Source organism: Sciurus carolinensis, chromosome 12 (assembly GCF_902686445.1).
Source record: "Sciurus carolinensis chromosome 12, mSciCar1.2, whole genome shotgun sequence".
NCBI lineage: Eukaryota > Metazoa > Chordata > Mammalia > Rodentia > Sciuridae > Sciurus > Sciurus carolinensis.
Window position 1 is genome coordinate 13,154,203 of NC_062224.1, and position 19,908 is coordinate 13,174,110.

Sequence of the window (19,908 nt, forward strand, 5' to 3'; positions counted from 1 at the left end):
ACCTGCTTTCAGTTAAGTGAATTTAACATCCTGCATGGACTCTGGTTTGGCCTGCATTTGGTGCATTCTTCCCTTTCCCCTCTCTTGAGTTCTCACCTGATCCACGGACGTTTCTTCCTTTGTTCTTCAGCTATAAGCTCTTGGGCACAGGGACTCTTTCTTTGTAACAGTTCATGTGAAGCTTGGATTAACACCAGAATGATGCCTCTCTGATTACCTCTTTCTGTCCCCTGGCTGGACCCATGCTAACTAAGATTCCTTCTGTAGTTTCTTCCTTGCAGGTTCTGAGACACAACTACAGCTTGTGAGTGTCTAGTAACTGCTGGCTGCCCACAGTAGTTAACCATTTTTGAGACACCTTTCACCCCAGGAAAAGAGGCTTAGCATGAATTTCTCAGAAGCCTCTGCTGAATTCTTCGACTGTCTCTTTATCTTAAGCTTGCCCACTGGGGACAGGACACAGACCTACTGATATTTTCCTAAAGATCTATGCAAAGTTGAGAAATAGAAACCACCCTCATTAAAACACAGCTGAAGCTTTATTCTCTTTTTCCACGGGTACAGGATTCATGCAAATTCCATGTGTACATGTATGTGTCATTTGCAAGAAACAATGGTGTTGTCAACACATGCAGATCACTATGGAGTTCTTGACCATCTTCCTGCCAAGTCTTTCCCCCTCAATGCCCAAATCTACACATCTATGCTTTTTTTTTTTTTTTTCAGAATTTGAGCAAACTGAACTATCTCGCTGATCTAAAAGTTTTTTTGAAAGTCAACTTTTTGTTTTAAAACAACTACGGACTTGTAGGAAGTTGCAAAATAGTACATAGAGTACCATGAACCTTTCACCTGCTTCCTCCAATGGTGACATATTATGTAACTGTAGTAAAACATGGAAACCAGTTAACTGATGTTGGTATAACACTGCTAAGTAGATTACAGGACATCTGATTTTGAAAAAGCATGATGATTTTGAAGTCACAATATAGTACATTTTAACAAAAATGACTCTCATGTCTCGATATTGGGTAGGGAACCGTGTCTGAACTATAACACCCTCTTGAAGCAGTAGGGAAGTGTGATGCTGGATATGAAACACGAACAGGCAGCTTTAGGAGCATGATCCCAAGCTCAGAAGGGTCCTTAAAAGAGGGAAAAGTCCATACCAGGTGGAGTAACATGCACTGGGCAGAGGGAAGTGGAAACTTGGGTTTGGTGGGACATAGATGGCACAATTTGAGTTGATTCACCCAGAGCAGGTCTGTGGCTATTGTGAACTCTTTTTGCATCTCAGTGAGACAGTGAAGTCTACTTGATTGGAGAAAAAAGTAATGACATGTGTAGAAAAGAAATGAATTCTTTTCTTTTTAAAATAGATGTTACTTTTTAGAACAGTTTTAGGTTCATTGCAAGATCAATTCCCATCTCTGCACCTCTGTAGGCACAACTGTAGTTGGAGTTTTACAGTCAGTAGCCTTTTCAGATTGGCTTTTTTCATTTAGTGATATGTATTTAAGGCTTCTCCAGGTCTTTTTGTGGCTCATTTCTTTTTAGCACTGAGTCATACGCCATTGTTTAGAGGTACCATAGTTTGTTCATTAACCTAACAAGGGATATCTGGATTGCTTCCATGTTTTGGCAGGTATGAATAAAGTTGCTAGGAGCTCATGAATCGGTGTTTTTTTTTTTTTTATTTGTTCTAATTAGTTATACATGACAGTAGAATACACTTTGATACATCACGTATAGATGGAGTATAATTTCTCATTCTTCTCGTTGTACATGATGTAGAATCCCACCAGTTGTATAGTTATATATGTACATAGGGTAGTAATGTCTGATTCATTCTACTATCCTTCCTACCCCCAACATGAATTGTTTTTTAAATCTCCTGTGTGACACTGTATTGGTAGTCTTGAGTCTCTATTCTCATTCATATATGAGTCACAAATATTTTATTAAAAAAAAAATCCCCCTCCCCCTCTTTGGATGGGCGGTGATAGAAGGGTTTGGTTTTGCTGTTTATGTGGTGTCTCAGATTCATTCTCTCATCCATGGGATTTTTCAGTGGCGCAAATAATGACACTTTGTGTCTAATTAGCAACTTCTGATTGCTCACAGCCTGCCACAGCTTGTTACCTCTCTTTCTCCCTGGGGAAGAGGTAGACACTGGCATGGTTTAAATGTTTAAATCTAACTAGTTGGTGCAGGATCATGCACATGATGTCACTTACTGCTGTTATAATCATGTCTGGGGGTGCTGGTAAGGGTTAGATGACACTGGCCAGCAGAGGAAACTAGGAGTAAAGGTCACGGAGGGAAACTACCTCCATGTCCTTTCTCTAAGGGTGAACCTAGCTCAGTGAATTCAGCTCTGCAAGCACCCCACCAAGCACTTGGTAGCGTTTTAAGTAATTGCCCTGCTAATGTCTTGTCTACACAATGACGGTCTTTCACTGCTCTTTGCTTCCAAACAGCTTAATTGTTCTGTGTGAGATCATCCAAATCACTGTCAGATCTTCCCCTGCTTGAGGAGTCCTCTCAGCACCCTGGGTTAGGGTGAGTCTATAATGAATCCCCCAGGAGGGGACAGCTATCTGCTGTCTGTGTCAAGTAGAGGAAACCCACTCCCCAAACAAACCTTGTTCTTGACTGGCTTTCTCCCTTAATCTTTGATCTGATTTCCTGACTTCTCTAATCTCCAAACCTTCGTTTATTCCTTCACATGAAGCAAGGGGCTTTGACTAGATTGTCTTGAAGACCTTATGGCTTAAATAGGGTCAAGGTTTGTGACTCAGAATCGAAGAGAAATCCTGTCTACCCTGGCACTTGGAGTTGTTCTGGCTGTAAAAATATCATGTAGTAGAGAAATGGTTACAATCTTGGCAGCCTTTTCTGACAGGCTGCATTCGTAGCATCTACCCAGTTTGGGGACTTGGGAGTTGGTGGATCCCTGGAGGGCCACATTTGAGAAGACAGGGGTCCATCAGCAGAACTAGGTAAAGAGTTAGGCTGTCTAAATCAGCAAACTCCAAAAAGTAAATTCTTGGAATATAGTTGTAGTTGGTTTGCTTATGAGCAGTTTTGTAGTGAAGAAATTTTCTCTCCCATGAGGTCTCTTGTTTATTCAGGCCAGTAAAGGTTGCATACATTTCAAACTGACCATTAAAAACACCCTCAAGTGTGAATTTGTCTTTGACCTTCATGCACTCTCAGTTTGCACTTACCTATCCCAAGCAGCACGGGGATTAAATTGACTTCTGTTTGCTTGCTGCATATCTGGTGCAGGAGGTGACTGGGGAGGAACCAGTCTTTGTTCTGGAGGTCCACAGCTTTACTGACACACAGGCAGGGAAAGTGCTCTATCTGCAGTGCTCAGCGGGGATCTCTGGGGATGTCAACTGTCTAGTGCCCTGATTGCCAACCCTGGTCAGATGCTGTTATCTAGGTCAAGAGATTAAAGAAGTGACTTTTCTAGCGCAGATCCCCACCCTTGCTTTCCCTGAGCTGAAACCAATATCGTGTTCAAAATCTTAGAAGGTGAAAGAATGCCACCTGGTCCACTTACCTGGCCTATAGGTATGTGCAAAATCCCTAGTGGGCAAGTAGCAGGCGAGCAGGTGCAGATCGTTGCCCTGCGCTCCCTGCAGGGGTGCAGTTCTCCTCGCCCGCAGCCTAAAACCCTCCCTGACCCCTGCAAACCCTAATGCCCGGAATGCTTCCCCGTAGCGCTGGCACTCGCTGACTTGTTTTCTCCTTTGGGTCAGCCCACTCTTATTTCGGGAGTGGAGTGGGGCTCTCCTCTCCCTTGGGAATTCTAAGGTGTCACCTCTGGCATTTGCTCCCACTGCAGAAAAACAAGTCCAAATGTAATGCATCGGGTTTCTGAACAGCTGCCCGAGCGCGGAAATCAGACAGTCAGCAAAGTTACGTGGGGAGCTGGGGCTCTGGGGAGGGCGGCGCGCCAGGGCGGGGTGCGGAGTGGGGGTCGGAATCCGGAGGCCCCGGGAACACGGGCCAGGTGGGTGACTGTGGGCGCTCAGGGCCCCTCCGGGCGGACCCGGATGCTGGAGAGGGCGGAGGCCCGGGCGGGGCGGGAGAGTGGGGCGGGAGCAGCTGTGCCCGCCGCCAGGGAGCGGGCGCCCTCCCAGCCGAGCATGCAGGACGTGAGCGACGTGTGGCAGCCTCTGCGCAGACTTTTCCACTGCACTGTGGGTTTCAGCGAGCGCCGCCTTCTTCCCTCCAATCACAGCCCAGCCTCTGCGCGAAGTGTGCACCCCTCCGCAAGGCAGGGCTAAGCTTCTGTGCTGAGAGACTTCGCTTGCTAAAGTCAAGTCATTCATGTCGTGCCCCTCTTAGGGCGGAGGTTCCCACCCAGAGCGCCCCAGATCTTCACTAGACAGCCTCTGGTCTAACTACGGGCTGTCATTTATCGCGAGCCAATGCAAACTGTGAGGACCAATAAAGCATGGCACGGACATATCAAAATGTGGTGAGGGAAGGCTATATGGTGTACAGGAATACACGGTATAAATTTTGAGTTTGCATTACCAAGGTGTTGCCGCTCAATAGTTATTCCGGAGTTTATAGTCAGGTAATGGATTAAGGGTAGGAATGGGGTTCAGTTTTATTTACTACTCAGAGAGAGCGCCCAGAAGACCGGGCTGCAGGGGTTGACATCGCACTAGACAGTGCACCACGTTGCTCCTATCCTCCCAGCACAGTTCAGGTGAGGGGCCGGAATTATTCAGGTCTCCTTAAGGGATAACGAGAAAGGTCTAACAAGGTAAAGAGCCAACCAGGACTCCGCGTTTGGACACAGGACTAGAAAGCCGGAGCAGGGCGTGCTGCTGTCGCCCGCCCGCAGGGAGCGCCACTAGTCCGCCTCCTAGCTCGCCTATCCTCCTCCCACGTGAAAGGGGGCTGGGACGCAAAGAATGCGGCCCGCCCAGAGCTGACGTGAGCCTTGCTGCCGGCCCGGATACTTTAAAAGGCCCGGCGGTGCGTGTGGCATCCTGGTAGAGCTGGAGAGGAGGCAAGCGGGCTTGCTGGGCGTTTTGGTCGCGGCTGTCACTGCGCCCGAGCATCCCCGGGCTTTCCAGAGCAGACAAGCCGGCCGTGCTGGCAGCCACAGCCCTGCGCCCCTCGCAGAGCCCGCGGATCCCCGTTCGGGCTAGCGTCCAGGACTTAGCACAAAGCACGTTTCCCAAAGCAGCACAGCGAGCGCCCGATCGCGCGCCGGCGCACGCACCCCTACTCTCCTTTGTTCCCGGGGTCGGCGGCCGCCCTTCTCCCCACGTCGGAATCTCCTCCCGGGGTGGCGGGCCGCCGAGTGCAGCTGCGAAGATGCCCTTGGAGCTGACACAGAGCCGGGTGCAGAAGATATGGGTGCCCGTCGACCACCGGCCCTCGTTGCCCAGATGTGAGTGCAGCTGCGCGGGGGCCAGGCTGCAGATTGCGCCGCGTGCAGGGCCAGGCCATTGTGTGCGGCCGCTTTGTGCTGGTGCCCCTCTGCGGGAAGCGCGCTCGTGCGGGCGCGGCCGGCGGGGCGGGGGCGGCGGCAGGCTGCGCCTCCGGGGCTGGACGGCGGGGGCGCTGTGGTCCCGGAAACGGCGAGCGCTCCCAGGCCCCGGCTGCGAGAGCCCGAGGCGGCGGAAAGCGTGCGCCTTGGGGACGCCACAGAGGCTGGTCCGCGCGCTCCACGCCGCGCCGGCACCAGCGGCTCACTGCGGCAGGGGCGCGGCGGGCGGCGCTTTCGCTCCTCGCCCTACTTTCCTGTCTGCATTTCCATCTTCTCTCTCCCTTGCTATACATTTCTCTCTCCTTTTCCATCTGCTCACCCTCTTTTTACCCTCACACAAACTTGTCTTCTCTTCGTTCTCGATTCCCACCTCCCACTCCCTTGTCTCTACATTGCCATCCCTCCCCCACTTTCCACGACGACTTCAGGAGCCCCCAGACTGGGGGGCAACAGCCATCCGGAACCAAGCCTGTAGCTCCTGCTTTGGGGAGGGTCCGTAGATTGGCGACTGCACGGTTGGCGGAGTTTTACACGTGCACACACACTCCCCCGAGCTCGGAATTTGCTGGCAGTTCGCCTTCCTGCCACGCCAGACGCCCTGGGTAAATGATTTGGAGGTTCCCTTGGGCTCCATCTCTAGCTGCAGAGAGCCGCCTCTCTGGCGGCAGAATGGCAGTTGAAATGGCTCTGAGGCGTTGTTGCCCTTCCAGGTAAGGCACCCAGAAAAGCCCAACAGGTGCAGAGGGGCCAGTGCGTGCTGGGCGTTTTGCTTAGGCCAGAGAGTCAACGGTGGGATCCAGGTGCAAATGCTGGTGGCTTTCGGTCATCTGAGGGCACCTGAGTTCCAGGCTGCCACGTTTCTTAGGATGGCCACCACTGACAGTGACAGCTCACTTGGAGGTGTGCCGCGTCTGAGTCACGACTTCTCTACCCAAGACCTGCCCCCAGCGGGTGGCGCTGGCCCAACCAGCAGGTCCCTTCTGTTGAACCTGAGGGTTTGGGGGAAACCCTCAGCTATCATCCTGCTCTCTCTTTCTGGCCAAGATAGCCAGGAGAGGTTGGCAGGCTTCTCTTTTGTTTCTCAGCCCTTTCAGATACATTCACTAATCTGGGGCTGCCTGAGGTCTTTATTGGCTTTCTGTAAAAATACCCCAAGGAGATATTACCAGGGCCAGATACAGAAACAAATCCTGCCCCTTTTGGACTTTTGAATACATTAACTATCATCTATAGGGTACTTAGTAACTATAATTGGCCACACAAAACATGGGCTGTTTTTCTGTATCCACATAAGTCCAGGTGATGGTATGTATGCATACACACACGCTCTCTGGGATGGTCCCCAGGTTTGGGTCTGAGAGGACCATCCTGTGTTTCTGAGAGGGCACTGAGGTTGGTTGGCATTACCTCAGTGATTTTGACAGACACCAGCATGCAGGAGGGCATTTTCAGGCTTCAGAATCCAATCCATCAGTCTCCTTGAGCCTGCACGTATCTCACGCAGATGAGAGATCTGCCCAAGAAGAAGAATCACTGTCAGAACCATTCAAAGCTTGAGGGAGAGGTGTGTCTGCCAAAGCATATGGGTTGAGACACTTGTCCGCCCGCTCCTGGAATCCTCGTGTGTGGCTCTGGGGTGTAGTCTCCAACACATTCCTTCTTGCAAAAATATCTGCAGCCTGGGTATTTATTACACATCCTTATTTCAAGTAGTGGTGTCTTTCCCAGTTTATGTAGTTATATTTGTCTTTTACTGGAATGGGGGAAGGTGAACACTTCTTCTCTAATAGCACTTGAAACACTGGGTGGGATTTCTTTCTCCTGTTATCACCTTTATCAGTTGTCTCCTCTTTGGATGTCTGCAGCAGAGCCCTCTGAGGTTTATTACTAAAAGAGGGTATAGGGAATGTTTCTGTTCAGGTACAAAGAACAGTAGAACAGCAAAAAGCCCCAGATGGATAAGCCCAAGACAGATGATATTGCTGTCCCTGAAGCACCCAAATTGGGTGAGCTGTTGTCCCACTAACATTGTGGTAAGACCTTGGCAAAATTCACAGCTTCCATCAAATGCAAATGGAGACTTGTTGAATTTGTGAATCAGCTTAATTGACTAGAAGTAGTTCTTGGTTAGCAAGGGTCTCCTTTTTTATTGATCATCACTAAAAATCGAGCACCTCCCTACTGATCTAGAAGATTTATTAGCCATTCAGAACCTCAGTTTCCTTGTCTGTAAAGGAGGTTACATTCCATGTACTTAATTGGGGTGTGAGGGGGTTCCGCTCAATGTTGCAGATCCTGAGTTAAGGCCTAGGACTTAGGCATTAGCTAAGTTGTCATCTCATTGGAGCATAGAGAGTATTATCACTTGTCACTGCAGTATCTTAAACATCAGGTATAAAGACAACATCTTAAAGCACCAGACTTTTTTCATTTTCCTAAAACACTGGTGAATGAGACAAAGCCAGTCTATCTTGGCTTAGGATTAGTGTCAGTTAGAACAGACACTGCAGGGGATCGACTGCAGTGAAGAAGGGGGGTTTTCTCCTAGGAGCTATCCCCACTGATGACATTCTAACTTAGGGAAGATGGGTGGGTGTTCCAGAGAAATCCCTGCCTTGTCCTCAGCTGGCCCCAGTAGTGACTCTCAGCTGAAGCTGCCCACTAAAAGCATTTGAGCGAGATTTTGAAAAACAAAAACAAAAACAAAACAAAATGTACGGAGCCTCAAACCAAGTCAGGATTGCCCCAGATGGAACCCAGTTAACTTATTTTTTAAAAGCTTCTTAGGTTTAACCACTTAGGAGAGTCACTCATATAGGAAAGAGCAGTTTGAAGGATTCTGGAAAGGAAGGACCTACTCTGAGCCACTGTCTGTCACTCAGATAGCCATAATGGCCCATACTAACAGAGGACATGAATTATGCTGTGGTTCATTCTTATAGTGGTGTCTATGGAGCATCCCTCCATTGCACAGAAAGGGAGACAGAGACACGGCGAGATGAACTTGTCCAGGGGAGTGGTGAGGCCAGGCTTTGACTCTAGGCCCTGCATGCTTCTCACTCTGCCTCCTCAGGTTGCCCGTGAGTCTCTATAAAATACCCATTGCCCAGTGTTGCTGGCTGAGATCATAGGAGGCTGTGAAGGCCATTTATTCGTTAGGTGTAAGATTAGGTTGACGTTGGTTAAACTGTGCATGCACAGGAATTCATGTATGCCAACGCCATTGAATAGTGCAGAAGAGGTCTTGAAAGAGGTGACTGTTAGCTGCATGCTGCTGCTGTTCATTAGACAGCATCGTTCTCTGTGCTGCATTCTGGTCTCTCTAGAGACCAGCTGAGTTAGGTCTGTTTTTCCAGAGAGAACTTCTTAGGGTGGTTGTGTATCGCTAGGGTCAAAGCAGATCTTTTTGCACAGCTTGATTTTGCCCTGCAGTAGGTCGAAGGTGGTTCCCGTCAATGGGCACAATCTCAGTTTTCCTTACATGATGGAGAAAAGGGGTCCCTTCTTGGCTCACAGCTGTCTCTCATGAACAGCCCCTTGCATTTCTTCCCCTTGAACTTGTAATTGGAGTATAACTCACCTACTTGTAGAAAAGAACAAATGACTTAGCATCTTTTTAGCTTTAAGGGTAGCATTTGGTCGAGCCTCTGGGTAGAAGTAAGCTCAAGGGAGGTGGCAGGGGTGGGCACAGCAGAGGGTCTTGCTAATAATCTATTTTGTGATGCTGAGTTCTAGTGTCAGTAGGGCAGCTATCCAGTGTCTGCATTTGTCTACATGTTGCACGTTCACAGAGAGGCTAGTCCCTTCGTCCAGGGAGTGATATGGGACAGATGAGGCTGGACACCTGAGGAGTTGTCAGGAAGCAGGTTTATTTAAGCAGCAGCGGTCCAGAGGGGCTTCAGGAGGAGAGCTGGAGTTGGGACCCAGGGCTGCAGCCTTGCCCTAGCCATTTGAGAGACAAGCACTGTCCAGGTGGGGATTTAACTGCTTATCTGCTGACTCTTTCTATAATTGACTTCCCTAGTCACTGTAACCGAAGTCACATGCTGACTCGCTAGCCTTCTGGTTTTCATTTGGAGTCCGGTGTATATTTACCTGCAGGGAGGGGACACAGGTAGCCAGCTTGCCCTGTGAACTAACAGGATGGTATGGCCAGCTTCTGTATACTCAGGTCTTTGCTCAGTGATGCGGACCCAGGTTCTTCCATATGTCCTTCTGGCCACCTGACATCCAGAGCATGTGTCTTATGAGTGAGTGAGTAAATGACCTTGTAGTGTGAAGGCTCAACTCCTGAGACTTGGTGATTTTCTGTGAGATCTTACTCAAGGGACCATGGCCTTCACCATCAATAATACTTTTAGCCCGGGCCTCCCAGACTGTAATCAGTGGTCTTTAGACAGATTCCCTTCCCCATAACACAGTGTGCCCACTTATGCGTTTTTAAGTTGACACAAGTTTAAACTCAATACTTACTATGCCTCATCCTTTGTGCTGTAGGAAAAGAAAAGGCAGGGACCCAGGGAGGGCAGTGAGAGAGTTGCTGGGATAGCTGGTAAAAAAAGACCATAGGGAAGAGAAGAAGAAACTGAGGGTCTAAGGGGATTCAGTCAGGAGTGGGAGATTATAGGTTCATGCAGACACTTGAGATGTGCTTTGAGTTTAAAAAAGAGTGGTGGTCAGGGTGGGGATGAAGAATAGTAGCCAGAGATTTAGTTGAAAGGCTCTGTGGTTCCCTCCTTTGGCTGAGACCCAGGGGACATCTGGGTGGAGGGAAGTTGCAGCCCTCTTTGAATCTCAGACAGGAAGCCCAGTCAATGGGAAGAATGGCTTCACCTTGTCAACTGAGGGAGTGATGGTTTTGGATTTGAAATTCAACCTGACCTTTTGCCTAAAGGCATTGACTCTGCTGTGGCATGGTTTTGTTTGTTTTCTGCCTCCCAGATTGTCTATTACCAGAGGAGATTTGTTCCTGTGATTAGTGGATAGACATAATCCCCAACTTGATAAATCAGTCAGCTTCTGCCTCTGCTTCCTTGGCCTGATTCCAGGAGAGATATCCCCTGCGTGCACAGCTGTGTGTGTCTCCATGCATGTCTGGATGCTCTTGGGTGGTGGCCCCTGGGGTCACCTGATAGGGAGGGGCTGCTGGCCTCAGGGAGGGGGTCAGGGCATGGATATTGTTTCAAGGCACAGGTGGGGTGTCAGTGGTAGGTGGCCCTTCTGTGAATTGTCAACTGCAGCTGCCAGGACAACGGGGTTGGGGAGCAGGCGGCGAAACCTATACCCGCGGGCTCTCAGGGAGGCTGCCGTCTCTCTGTCTCTGGGGACATATGGCCCCTTGGTGCTTGTTTGCACTGCTCAAGTGCTTATCACCTGTGGGTCTCATCCTGGACAGTGATAAGCATCCGTTTTCTAGGAACCTGTTTGTTCCAGGAACCCTGGAAGCTGAGGGACTTCAGCCACAACCTTCTGTGGCTTTTCAGCCTCTGGGAGGCCGTGATGGCCTTACTTCCTGCTCCTCACCCAGATCCTGAATATGAATGAGTAGGAATGGGAAACGAAGCACCTGCCTGCCACGCACACCTCCACCTCACCCCCGCCCAGGCCCCGGGGCAGATCCTGGAGTCCACCGCGGTGTGTTCAAGATGACCTCCGTTGGGACTGTGCTGGGTGTCCCGCATGGGCCTGTCCTCGGGGTTGTGGCAAGCCTTCCTTCCCACCCAGCTACCTTCCATCTTAGGCGCCCCCTGCAGCCTGGGCCCTGTCCAGTTCTGAAGCCCGCCTGGACTGGAGGTAGGGCTTTCATAGCTCCTCCTGCCGGCCGCCGGCCTGTGCCAGGAAGTGCCGAGGACAGCTGGGCTGGAGTTGGCAGGCGGCCTTTGGCTTTTGGGAGCTGGCTTGTCACTGGGATGCAGGAATTCCAGGAGTCTCAGGGGCAAGATGACGGCCAAGGAGACACTGGGCCTTTAGTTTCCAGAACAGGCTTCTTTTAGCTGCTTTCTGCACACCTCCCTCCCTCGCCTTCTGTCTTATTGAGATTCTGAGGAATATGGGGCAGTCATTCGGCAGCGGGAGCCAGGAGGGAAATCAGCATTCTGGGTCTCCGACCTACTTTCATTTAATAAGCTCTGAATTTTAGAAACTGGCCGTTGGATTTTTTTTTTTTTTTTTTTTAAGAAATGTTGTCCAGACTTCCCGTGTGGGGGTCAGAAAGTTGACAGGTGGCTTCTCTCCATCCCTGGGCTTACTGGGCCACCTTCCTTGTCCCTTTGCCACCTGCCCTCTCAGTTTCACACTGCAGTGGGGAACGGCCTCCCCCTCCAGCTGATGTGCCCTGCCCTGAGCTAGGGTCCCTTCCTCACACCCCCAGGAGCGCTCTTCCACCATGCTGTTGGTAATGGGGTCCCTGGCCAGGTCAGGGCCCTTCATACCAGGTTGAGAATTTGGGACTGGCACTATTTTTGCCAAATTTATAACCTGAGAGTGAGACTGAGCTCAAGGTGTGACTGAGGGGCTCTGGCTACCACAGGGCCCTGGTCCGCTGGCTTGTCAGCGCCAGGGGCTTTGGAGCGGGGACTGAAGTACATTAATGTAGTGCCATTCTTATAAATTTCATGTTGGGCGTCGGACTGTGTTCATCAGCTTGTGTCGCCTGACCAGTGACCCATCTCTTGACTCCTCTTTCCAGCTTGTGGGCCGAAGCTGACCAACTCCCCGACGGTGATTGTCATGGTGGGCCTCCCCGCCCGGGGCAAAACTTACATCTCCAAGAAGTTGACTCGCTACCTCAACTGGATTGGTGTCCCAACGAAAGGTGAGCCAGGTCCCCAGTTAGGCTGTTCTGTTGGGGGCTGCAGCCCTGCATGCCAGACCCCCACAGTGTGAAAACGTGACCTTCACCCCCAGTGGCTGGTGCCTGGGGGCAGGCTCAGGGGGCGCCTGTCCCGGGGCTTGGAGTCTGATCCCAGCCCCTTCCCAGCTGTGTCCCCACCGTACTGCGTCAACACCCCTCCGTACCTTTTAGGTTTTGTCTCACTGGCCATTCTCTTTTTCCCCGCTCCCCAGAATCCGGTCTGACTCAGGTGTCAGCTCCAGCTCTCTCTGGCCACCTCACTGTGTGGCTCTTTTACTTGAAATTCGCCGGGCCCTAGTTGAAATGCTCCTCTGATGACCTCCAGTGCTCCATACTTTCCTGCCGTCAGTGATACTTTTATGAATCTCTGTCTGGTGTTCTCAACTTCAAATGGGAAATATCTTGAGGACAGGGACAGCTTTTCTATTTGCTGTCTCCCATTTTGCCCAATAAATCTTTCTTTGGGTGCTGGGGCTTGAACCCAGGGCTTTGTGCATGCCACGGTTGCGCTCTACCACTGAGCAACATGCCCGCTGCCCCCGTGACTGTCCCCTTGGCTCCAGCTGCTGTGCCAGCAGGAGAATGACTGATTCAGACCCGGCAGTGAGACCGACCCACTTGGATACCAAAGGCAGAGTCACTGTCCCTATTTTTGCTAGCCTTGTGACCGTCCCTCTTTCTGCCATGTCGTGTGACTGACTGGAGGCTGGCCTCATGAGATGGCCTCAGGTAGAGTCAGTGGCAGGGGGCACTGTGTTTTATTCCGGGAAGCAGAGCGGCTTGCCTCCAAGAAGGGGTGATGACTCGGGAGCGGAAGTTCCGCCCTCCGGCTTCCATGTTGTCTTGTTCACATTGGTGTGTGTTGGTGGTGGGTTGGTTTTCCCTTGGGTTGAGGTGTGTTTGCAGTCGGGGGTGGGCCTCTGCCTCTTGTTGGGGGTCATCCAGGGCTGTCCTTATCTTTCCCTCCAGTGTTCAACGTGGGCGAGTACCGCCGTGAGGCCGTGAAGCAGTACAGCTCCTATAACTTCTTCCGCCCCGACAATGAGGAAGCCATGAAAGTCCGAAAGTAAGGCGCGGGCTGCTTGCTTGGGGTGTTGGTTTGCTTTGTTTCCAAGCCAGGTTCCGTAAGAGGGAGGGAAAGCCGGCCTGCAGTGTGACTGTCCACTGGTGGCCTTCAGCTGGGTCCAGTGTTAGGACAAGCCTCTTGGCCTCTCTGAGAGTGCCTGCTTTGATCTGTTCCCAGATGTTCTGACAGATCAACAGCAGCCACATCCTGAGGGTGGACAAAGTCCTCTTCTTTGGAAATCATCTGTTTGTGTTTGCAAAGGATTTCATGTTAAGCCCGAGGCATCCTGAAACCCTCCGGTGCTGGCGTTCAGCTCTGGCTGCACCTTAGCCTCAGCAGGGGAGCTTGTAAAGATTCTCGCGCCAATGCCAGGGCCCACCCAGGCCAGCTCAGTGAGGATCTGCGGGTGGGCTCCGGCATCAGCTTGGTAGCTCCCCAGGAAGTGATTCCAGTGTGCAGCCGGGAGCAGCATCACCTCCCGAGGGCTTCTGTAACTGCACTGGGCATCAGATTGGAAGCCTCTAGGCCCCAGGAAGCCTGGCCGGCACTGGGCAGCTACAACTTGAAGGGCAGGTTCCCGTGCTGGGACCTGGGGGGTGCTTGGGCTTCCCGGGCTCGACCTGCTCTGAAGTGCGGCTTCTCTTCCTCGTGTGTTGCAGGCAGTGTGCCTTAGCCGCCCTGAGAGATGTCAAAAGCTACCTGACAAAGGAAGGGGGACAAATTGCAGTAAGTCTGGGGATACCGCCAGCTTGGTCTCCAGTCCCCCAGCAGGGTGGTGTCCTCACTGGCCTGAGCTGTGTTGAGGGCCACTGCAGGTTGACACAGACAGGGCAAGAGCCTCTGGCCCTGAGGTTGAGGAAGCAGGTGACTGGATTAGCCCGGTGGCTCAGGAAGGTGGTCCTGGGATGGCCGTGAGGTGTGGCCCTGCTGTGCTATCGCCTGCCCCTCTCTGGGCAGCTGGGTGCCAGCACTATAGCCAGGGTCCCTCTGTGTCCACCCTCCCACTTCAGTTCACTGCTGGTTTGTTTGGTTTTGCCACCCCTCCCCTATTGTCCTTGGAGAGGTGGGCAGGGCAGACTCTCCTGAGCTCCTGAAGCACATTTTCAGGCTTATTGTCGGTAAATATCATCAAAATCAGGCTTGGAGCCTTCTTCCTCACCCTTCTTTCCATCAGGTTTTCGATGCCACTAATACCACTAGAGAGAGGAGACACATGATCCTTCATTTTGCCAAAGAAAATGATTTCAAGGTGAACCAAACTTCTCGCCTTGTCCCAACAAGCTCAGGGTGGGCGGGGGTGGTGGAGGAAGACCCTCGGAGACTAGCTCCTTCCCTGATCCCTGCTGGGTCCGTCGCCTTCTGGGGGGACATGTGGTGTCCTTCCTCCTTGTATGTGATAGTGACGTGGGCATTGGCCCTCTGCGGTGTTTGTGTCCTAACATTCCTGCCTCGCTTCCACCAGGCGTTTTTCATTGAGTCTGTGTGTGACGACCCGACAGTTGTGGCCTCCAACATCATGGTAAGACCATCAGAAAGCCCCACGCACGTGTAGCAGCTCTGACTGCAAGGACTTTTGTAATCCTAGAAAAGTAGGAGCCCAGATCAGGTGGCCAGGAGGCACCCTGCCGGACACGAGCTGCCCCTCCCGGCTGCGTTGCTGTGTCGGTGATGGGGTGGAGGCACAGGCCTACAGTGAGGTGCACCTCAGGAGCGTGGTCTCTGCCTGGGTTGGCTCTACCCGGGGTCCTGGAGGAGAGTTGGCAGGACAGTCTTTGGGTCGTGAGAGATTGATGAAGAGACCAGGAGCAGTTTCTGCAGGTGACAGGAGCTTGGCAGGGCTCTCTGGGATAAAGGGCAGGTCACCCCTCCAGATGGGACAGGAAGCAGTGTGCTGATCTCTGCTGTGAAGGTCCCTGGTAGGTGAGAAGGGTTGTGTGTAAGCACAGGTCTCTAGGACTTCTCATCCTGAAGGCAGAGTCCCCAAGCCCGGGAAGGAGTATAGTAAAGCTGTTCTCCTGCTAGTGCATCTAACAGACTTCATCTCCATAGTGCTAAGGGAGCTGGAGGGTATTTGGCAACATAATTTGATTAATTCTTTATTTTATCCCTTGATAGTGATGTATTGTTCATAGGAATGGTTTGTATGAGGACTTTCTCTTTTCATATTGTAGATCATTTTCTTTCTAGCCTAAGCATATCAGAGTACTATGTATTCGTAAAGAAAAGCAGTTCTTTTTGGACAGCGAGTGCTGTGGTATTGCTGTATACAACTATATGTCTTTTTTGGTGTGTGTAGTGCTGGTGATTAAACCCTTGGATGTTCTACCACTGAGCTAGATCCCCAGCCCTTTTTTACTTTATTTTGAGACAGTGTCTCACTAAGTGGTCAAGGCTGGCCTCACACTTGCTATCTATCCTCCTGCCTTAGCCTCTCTAACCCCTGGGGATTTCAGGCATGTGCCTCTGCATCCAGTACAAATATGCATTTTTGTAAAGGTGATTCTAAACATGCCTTAGCTTCTAATATTGGTCCTTTTCTCCAAGGCAGAGGAAATACTTACAAGCATTTGTAAGAAATGAGTTCATATTTCAGGAAGAGCTCTTTGAATTGAGGAAAACCAGTTCAAATGAGTTTCAGTGGGTCCAAAGGAAGAGGCTCAAAGCACAAGGAAACAGAAGTTGCAAGAATCTGAACAAAGGCCTTTGCTGTTTCTTTGGTTTGATTTTCCTTGTTCCATTTGGTAGCGAAGCCAAGTGCAGCTGGGAAGTCATTTTCCCCAGTGAGTCGTCACCAGCGTGCTTAGCTGGCAGTTTATCTTTTATCTTGTAGCGTTAACGCAGCTGGTCATTTCCCCAACCCTCTGTGTGCAGAAGCCTCTTGCTCTGATTAAACCTCGAGGCAGCTTTGCAGGTTAGGCCCAGGAGCTTGTGAACTTAGATTGACTTTTTACTCTGTGATACATGTTACCGCGTTAGCCCTTTTAAAGTGTACAGTCCAGTGGTGGTAAGTGCATTCCTGTCCTTGGGCAGTGGCCTCACCAGCCCTTTCTGTCTGTACCATGAAACCCCAGCTGCTCACTGACAAGGAACCTTGAAATGCAGCTGTCTCCTCGTTGTGATGGTTGTCAGGGAGAAACGAAGCACAGGCATTAAAAATTCCTGAATTTCCCTAAGACCTGCCTGGTTCCTCAGACCTACTGTGCAGTTACAGGAGAGCGCAGCTTCTCCCAGGAGGGCAGCCCTTGGACACGTGTGGCCCCAGGTCTAGTTAGACAAGCAGCTCATCACAGATCAGCCACAAGTGGCTGCTGCCTCTGTCCAGGTGAATGAGCACACCCAAGGTCAGGGCCATCTCTAGTGACTATTAAGGTGCCTTTTGTAATCACTGACCTGCTCTTGGCGTGGGGAAGATTACAGGTGCTTATGTGGGATTCAGCTGAATTGAGGGCCAGGCTGTCTGGCAGTGACTCAGTTTCGGGACGGATCCTGACTCGGTGGTCTGTTCTCAGGTGTTCATTACGGGATCCCTGTGGGTTTCCTGTGTCTGTCCTTGCAGCCGGTGATTCTGTCTCCCCTGGGCCTTCTCCCCATGTAATCATGGGGTTCTGAGTCAACCCTCAGTTTCTTTCTTTTTTTTTTTCTCTTAAACGCTGGGTAGGATAATCTTTATTCTGAGCCTTTCTGGGCTTTCCCCTTTTGAAAGCCCCAAATCCTGCTTAATCTGAGCAGAAAGCCTCCCAGCGTGATTCATCAGCTGCCTCTTTGTGGCATTACAGGAAGTTAAAATCTCCAGCCCGGATTACAAAGACTGCAACTCGGCAGAAGCCATGGACGACTTCATGAAGAGAATCAGTTGCTACGAAGCCAGCTATCAGCCGCTGGACCCCGATAAATGTGACAGGTAATTCCAGGAGGTGACTGTCTCTGGGTTACCTAAATTAGGGTGTTTTTTTTTTTTTTTTTTTTTTTTTATGTTTTCTTGATGTTCCCAACAAACATTTGCCCCTGAATACTTGCATAAACTCTCTTTGAAAAATTCTGTGCATGTACACGTGGCATAATGAATCCTACTAGTATTGATAATGTACCAATGAAAATAAAATCATTAAAATTTCTTTTTAAAAGTCCTTGATTACGATCAGTAGGAACACTTCGAGCTGCTGTAGAGGTGGGGGAGGGGAAGCCACTTGGGCCCCGTCTTGCTCCTGTCCTCTGGGAGTTCCTTCATTTCTTTTCTATTCTCTTGCTTTTCTGTCCACTCTTCTGGGTGGCCAGTGGCTTCTTGGCCAGGCCCTACTGTGGGAACGGTGGCCTTGCTCTTCCTCTCTGGCTCCCAGAGGGGAAGACGGAGTCTGGGCCTGAAGGAGCGTTTAGTCCCGCATTGCCGTCTTCCCAGGGAGTGAGTCTCTGGAAGGCGGCCCAGGCCCAGGGCTGGGTGTGCTGGCAGGGCTCTCCAGGGAGGCCTGAGGGGTGGTCCTCAGTGGCGTGTCTCTGTAGGGACTTGTCACTGATCAAAGTGATTGACGTGGGCCGGAGGTTCTTGGTGAACAGAGTTCAGGACCACATCCAGAGCCGCATCGTCTACTACCTGATGAACATCCACGTGCAGCCCCGCACCATCTACCTGTGCCGGCACGGCGAGAACGAGTTCAACCTCCAGGGCAAGATTGGGGGGGACTCGGGCCTGTCCAGCCGGGGCAAGAAGGTAGGAGGAGGACGGCGGGCAGGGGCTGGGGTTGACAGGTGGCAGGCAGGGGCTGGCTTCTGAGAGTGGGAGAGTGCTGGGGTCCCGGGGTGGAGGGACTGTGCGCTGTGTGTGGTGTGTGTGTGTGTGTGTGTGTGTGTGTGTGTGTGTAGGTGTGTAGGTGTGCTGCTGAGTGTGGACGTGGACAGGGCGAGAAGAGCCGCGTCTCCTTGGCTTTGAGGAGGTCTTGTCAGGTGGGGTCGGACACCCTCAGCACGGTGGGTCCCTGTCAGCCGGCGGGATGCGAGGACCGTGGATCCTGCAGGAGCCCGCATCACTGCGTCTTCCTCTCTTGCCTGTCGTTTGTCAGTTTGCCAACGCCCTGAGCAAGTTTGTGGAGGAGCAGAACCTGAAGGACCTCCGGGTGTGGACCAGCCAGCTGAAGAGCACTATCCAGACGGCAGAGGCGCTGAAGCTCCCCTACGAGCAGTGGAAGGCGCTCAACGAGATCGACGCTGTGAGTCCCTGGGCCAGCGAGGCCGTGGCGGTGGGGTGGGGAGGCTGCCCTGGGTCCCCCGCAGAGCCTCCTTGGGTGGCCCCGGTGGGCGTGTTCCCTGGAGTGACCACGGGTGTTTCCGTCAGGGTGTGTGTGAGGAGCTGACCTACGAGGAGATCAGGGACACCTACCCTGAGGAGTACGCGCTGCGGGAGCAGGACAAGTACTACTACCGCTACCCCACAGGCGAGGTGAGCCCGGGGGGCTCCCGTCCCATGCTGTCAGTCTGCGGGCCTTTGCATTTGCTGTGAGAGGGTCGGGCGGGTGGTGAGTGCTGCAGGCGGGGGTGGCATAGAGAGGGCCGAGGGGCCAGGTGGACCCCGTCCCAGCCTCTCTGGGCACCAGCCCCTCACTCTTCGCTGCAGGCTCATTCTTACCTCTGCCACCTTGGACTTGAGCCTTGCTAAGTGGCACCTTGTACGCAGCCTTAAGAGAAGTGCAGTTGTATTTTCCCATAAGTGGAAGCGGGAGGTGTGTGGGTCTGTCTCCACACGTAGTGACGTGGGAGAGCTTCACTCTGCACCAGGGCTTGAGACGGCAGACAGGCCAGGCTCCAGGAGGTCATCTCATGTCGCTGGCTCTGGGGCCTGAGCCGATGCTGGCAGAGGGCATTTCCCCGACCAGCCAGCGCCTGCGTGGAGCGTGCAGACCCGTGTGCTCTGGGAGCTCGGCCAGGCCCTGGCGTGGACACCCAGTGGGTGCTCTTCCTGGCCATGCCCTTCCAAGCATTCGTCATACCTTGTCCCCAACTGGCACCATGCTGCCCTCTTGTCTCACGCTGGCCCTCGCTCGCAGGGATGCTGGTGAGGAGGAAAACGAAGCGGGGGGCAGGGTGAGGAGGAGTTGCAGGTCTTTTTTAGGGACACAACCCTGTCCCTTCCTTTTACATTTGCTTGTTGAGATGACATGTATGTGGCACAGAAGTCATGATTTTAACCACGTTAAAATATTTGAGTCAGTGGGTTTTAGTAGACAGTTGTCCCTTGGTATCCTCAGGGAATTGGCTCAGGACTCCCTGAAGATACCAAACCCTGTAGATAGATGCTCAAGATATTCCTTGCATATAATCTACACACATCCTCCCAGGTACTTGAAATTATCTCTAGATGACTAGCAATACCAGCATAATGTAAGTGCTATGTAAGCATTTGTTAAACAGTTCATTAGGGAATTCATTCAGTCAGATGCAACTTTTACCCAACACTAGGTGCCAGGCAAGTGCTTT

The 19,908-nt window shown here is 51.7% G+C and overlaps 1 protein-coding gene across 7 annotated transcripts in view; it reads left to right on the forward strand.

Moving 5' to 3' along the window:
• The window catches only part of Pfkfb3 (6-phosphofructo-2-kinase/fructose-2,6-biphosphatase 3), a 73,973-nt gene that overhangs the window by 42,514 nt on the left and 11,551 nt on the right, over positions 1–19,908 (forward strand). For 3 of the 7 annotated variants that reach the window (XM_047520079.1, XM_047520081.1, XM_047520080.1), the window contains exons 1-10: positions 5,012–5,425; positions 12,213–12,338; positions 13,347–13,443; positions 14,103–14,169; positions 14,618–14,692; positions 14,906–14,962; positions 17,220–17,344; positions 17,941–18,148; positions 18,498–18,644; positions 18,770–18,874. In XM_047520079.1, coding sequence (XP_047376035.1) covers positions 5,350–5,425; positions 12,213–12,338; positions 13,347–13,443; positions 14,103–14,169; positions 14,618–14,692; positions 14,906–14,962; positions 17,220–17,344; positions 17,941–18,148; positions 18,498–18,644; positions 18,770–18,874 — 1,083 coding nt within the window. In that variant the 5' untranslated portion in view covers positions 5,012–5,349. Of the gene's footprint in view, positions 1–5,011; positions 5,426–6,215; positions 6,235–12,212; positions 12,339–13,346; positions 13,444–14,102; positions 14,170–14,617; positions 14,693–14,905; positions 14,963–17,219; positions 17,345–17,940; positions 18,149–18,497; positions 18,645–18,769; positions 18,875–19,908 lie in introns of those variants that run through there. The other 4 variants (XM_047520082.1, XM_047520084.1, XM_047520083.1 and 1 more) reach the window with 2 other exon arrangements.